General features: G+C 26.3%; 1 protein-coding gene across 1 annotated transcript; it reads left to right on the top strand.

Moving 5' to 3' along the window:
- Positions 1-209: 209 nt before the first annotated feature.
- On the top strand, positions 210-4,428 carry LOC126909484 (uncharacterized). Its single transcript, XM_050691909.1, has 3 exons — positions 210-821; positions 1,124-1,217; positions 4,097-4,428. The coding sequence occupies exons 1-3, from the start codon at positions 210-212 to the stop codon at positions 4,336-4,338; spliced, it is 948 nt and encodes a 315-aa protein (XP_050547866.1). The 3' UTR covers positions 4,339-4,428.
- Positions 4,429-5,055: the final 627 nt, after the last annotated feature.

Below are 5,055 nucleotides of genomic sequence, written 5' to 3'. Positions count from 1 at the left end.
TTTTTTTAGTTAGTATATACGTTTATTTCAAAACTGTTTAATTATAATTGATAAAATATTTTGAAATTTAAAAATTGTGTTAAATATTCTACTAAAATAATATGTTTCTCAATAAATTGAAATTAGTATTTTTTTTTATTCAAACAATCAACCAATCAATTTGTGTTAATCTAAATAACATTACACGTGAGGACATACAGACTCTGGAAATGGAATACCCAAATATTCATCAAGTCATTCTTCAACAACATCCTTATTATATACAATCAAGAAATGAGGTATTGTTTTGTCCACTACCTTACAGTCACGTAGTAGATGATGAAGATATTCCTTATGAAGAAGGTTTAGAAATAATAAATAAAACATTAACACTTGTGGTTAGTAGATGTGTGAACAAAAAAAATTATAAATTGGCTTATACAATTTTTTTGAACGCCATTGAAAGTATGGTCTTTACATTCATGTATCGGTTCTGCGAGTTTGCAATAGAAATGAATAAACAACGTGCTGAAATATCATTTTACTTAGGAAATTTTAGTGGAAAACTTGCTGAACTTATACCGAANGCTGAAATATCATTTTACTTAGAAAATTTTAGTGAAAAACTTGCTGAACTTATACCGAAAATTAATAGAGAATGGATTTCTCCTGAACCGCATGAATGTATTTTAGATGTTTATAAAAATCACAAATCTAAGGAATTCAAATTTAATAAATTCAACAGAAATTACAAAAATGCTTTATTAAACTGCATGAAGTTAATGGAAAATAAAGTGCATTTTTTAAAAGAACCTAATAATATATCAATGAATAATATGGCTGTAAGCGACTTAGAACGTTACTATAATATCAGTTATAATGTTATAGGTTATCAATTGTCTTTAGCACATAATTCTACTCTTTTCAAATACAAAAAACTCAAATTATACTATAAGTATATATTTGGTAAATAACTGTACATGTTTAAAAAACAACTGTTCGTATACTCGGCTACTAGTTTTTAAGTTTTTTAAAGCGTTAAAAGAAAACTTATATTGCTTTTGAACTGAAAACTAAAATTAAAAATTTCTGGAAATTATTACCGATACAAGTATTTAACATTTTTTTCTATTTTTTTCTGTAGATGAAAGCAAATGTTTTGGATGTAACAAATACAGTAGCGGTGATTCGGGAATATACTTTTTTTCACCATGTGGACATGGCTGGTCATGTGAAAGGTGTGTTAAAAAAATTGAAGCTTGTCCTGTATGTAATGAATTGATTACAAGTACTCAAGAACTAAATATACAAACATCTGTGTCAATAGTACCCGAAAGTATATAAATTATAATTACTTATTGAAACATTAATGAAATAAAATATTGAGGTTGAAATAAATAAAAACTTGAGTGGTCTACAGGGGCGGATCCAGAATTTATTCCAGGGGGGGCGTCATTAGATACATATTTTTCTTTTAAGAACTGATTTATTATTTTGTGTTTATTACATTTCTATTTTTAAACATTCGTTTAATGCTTGCTGCATAATAATTTGTTTAATTACTATAGTATATGGTTTTTAATGACTCTGAGGACATAGGTATATAAAAATAAACGCGTTAATCAAAATTAATTGCATATGAAGAACTTCATTTGAAATTATAAGCTATTTACCAAATAAAAACAAAATATAGGGTCAAGTGGGTTAAATGGAAATGAAATTTACATGTTTTACGACTTTTATTAGATTCATGTAGTAATAATTTTTTTTAATTTTGGTTTAGATAAAAACTATTTTACTATATACAATATGTGTCTATTATTTCAATCAAACGTTTAAATAGTTGATTATCTTAAGAGAAAAAAATAATATAAAATTGCATAAAAAATTTACATTTGCCCCAAACTTCTGGGGTAAATGAAAATATCTATTTCCAACAGCAAGTGTTATATTGAACAAACATAATGGGCAAATGAAATTGTTCTGTTACAGATATCGTTATATTATTTCATATATTCGATACCTACAAATTTCCATTTGTCCCAAATAGTATATTGTGTATGGGGTAAATGAAAATTAAAGTATAGTTTATAATGTTATAAGCCCGGGGCAAATGAAAATTTGTTTGAATTACATATTACAATTAAATTAGTCAAATAATTAGGTAATCTTTATTATTTTAACATAATTTAGTACAGTTTAATACCTACTTACTATTTCATAAATTTTCAAAATATATTAACAGTCTTTTGTTTTCATATAATAGTGATAACAATAATTTAACATAAAAAATAACAATGTAAAGTAAAAATTATAAACAAAATAACAAACTAACAGCATTTTTAGTTTTAAAATATATACATTTCTTACAATATTATAGCTTAACACCTAAGTTTGTAACGAATACTATTAAAATAATTAAAGAATAAAATCTAATTTTCTTTTTTTGTCATTAGCAAATCTATCAATGATATTTTTGATATTATTATGAATACTAATATTTTTGTGAATATACAACAAAGCAGGACCTGTTAATCTATCTGCACTCATTTTGGGCCTTAACCATGTTTTAAGCAATCGTTAAAATTTAAAATAAAAAATACAAGTAGCGTGTTCCATAAATAACACAATTGCTTCAATATAGAGTGATAATACAGTATGTCAGTACATATATATTCTATTATTGATGTTATTTCGATAAAGCAATGGGTGTTCCTACACAATTCGCATGCACTTATAATTTTTAGATTTTTAGATACCAAGTCCTAATTGAAGGTGTTTTTATTTAATCAGTAAGCCAGTAGCTGAGGAGGGGCGGGCGCCCCCTGCGCCTCTCTCTGTATCCGCCATTGGTGGTCTAAGAACCTTTTTTTGCTTATCAATTAGTCTTACTAACGTTAAAGTTATATATCTTCAATTTTAATAATTACAAATTAAGGGCGGGAAAAAGACCCTTATCAATCTAAAAATTACATGATTTACTAATTTAGAAAACTCAAAACTTTACTGAAAACTTTACTTAGTAACCTGTTAAGGAATTTTTTATGGAAATATTTTTAAATATTATCAATAACAAATTTTTCAAAAATAATTAAAATGAAATCATGTTTATTTTAAATAGTAGTTATAACATTTCTGCTAGAACGATATATTATTGTTGTTATGGCTTTTTAAATTTAACAGAAATACATTTATATTCAAAAATATATAAACATATAAAATTTATTGTTTTTTCAATAGCTAAAGAAATAGAATGCGAAAAAAAATTATTAGAAATTTTAAATCTTATTCAAAATAGGAGAGTACGGAAGTTGAATTTTTAAATAAAGTTGATTTAGAGAAAGCTCTTTNAATTTTTAAATAAAGTTGATATAGAGAAAGCTCTTTTTTCATTTATAGTATATGAAATTTGTCAATCAATATGATATGACAAATCTAATAACTCTTTTACAAATACTATTTCGTAAAACAATTTTTTTTTTTAACAAATATTGCCTTTTTATATTTTAACAAATATAAATATAACATATTATGCAATGGAATTGTTAAATAGCTTTACTTTTCTTAAAATTATCATGGAATAATCAAAGTTTTTTGTAAGAAAAGAGTTTAAAAAAGGCTATTTAGTGTGGCCGGTTATAAAAATTTACATTTTGTTAACATACCTTAAAGTATGAGGTCGATTTCTTTCCCTTTTATATAATTTTTTTTTCTAATATTTTTTAAATATTCAGTAGATCAATTAAAAATTATATCGAAAATTTCTTTATGAACAAATCTTGCACCACAGAAAGGGGAAATATTTAATTCTTTTCTCTTTATAGTCTGATATGACATAATTACTTTTTTTGTAGTGAAAAATGAATGAAAAATGTAATACATATTTATATTTTTAAAGTATACGTGTTATGTATACTTTAAATATGATAGGTATTAAAACAAAAATTATTATTTTTTAAAACTCTTTTATTTTTCATAATACGATTATTGATGCGCAAAAGACATTCCCGTTAAAATTTTATATTACTTAAATTTCTTGAGTGAAATGTAAAATAGCCGTTTACTCATCAAAACTTTTGTACTAAAAAACGAACTAATTTTCAATGTTTGCAATTAGTGTATGAGCCCTTACCACCAAGATGTATCTTAGATGGACGAGAAGCACGTTGTGTAATGTGTCGCAGTCAAGTAACAGATGATGATGATGATGAACTGTCAAAGAGTTACATAATGATACCATGTGGTCATGGTTGGTATTGTGAAAATTGCATTGAGGACGAAAAGTGTTCAATATGTTCCAAGAAAAAAACAGATAAATTGTGTATAATATTAAAAAACAATGAATTGCATTCAAATTAATCCGTGTTCATTATGGCGCATTGGTACTACAGATACATTGTGTGTAAATTTGTAAAACAATGAATAAATCTATTAATGTTATTTCTATAATTAATATTACTTTGGTTCATTTAAAACCCTTTTGTTCTTTAAAAAATATACATGTTCCTTATTTGTACAAAATTACATTTCTAATAACGCTATTTAATATTAATCATTATGACCGTTTAGAACAATAAAAAATGTTCGTTCACGACGTATGATAGGAACCATCCGTTAGCGAACGGTCATAAATAACAAAAGAAAGGTTTGACCCTTACACTTGCCTTTTAGATAAACATATTTACCTAAAATATAANTATTAGTCTAAGACCAAAATGTTATGGTTTTGACTTGGAGGGTAAAGAAAAAATTAAGGCAAAAGGGATACGTGGTCACGTTGTGAAAAATCATCTTACAGTCGAGGACCTGCAACGGTGTTTGTATGCTGAAGAGGAGCCTACAGTAAGCGAAGCTCATGCAACAGCGGCTACTTATGGTACGATGGTTGTAAACAACATTCATGAGAGAGCCGTTGACCCTTATTGCCCCGTTGTAAAGTACCCGACTTATACACCATACAGAGAAAATGTGTCAATCAGGGGGTCTATTTTTCATTCGTCCGTTCACGAACGTATACGTTCAGATTTTATTTTATATAGGTTTATATGGCGAACGTTGTCCGTGAACACGTTCGGA

The sequence above is a fragment of the Daktulosphaira vitifoliae genome, unplaced genomic scaffold (assembly GCF_025091365.1).
Source record: "Daktulosphaira vitifoliae isolate Bord-2020 unplaced genomic scaffold, ASM2509136v1 Scaffold_442, whole genome shotgun sequence".
Classification (NCBI taxonomy): Eukaryota; Metazoa; Arthropoda; class Insecta; order Hemiptera; family Phylloxeridae; genus Daktulosphaira; species Daktulosphaira vitifoliae.
This window is presented reverse-complemented; position numbering and strand designations above follow the sequence as displayed.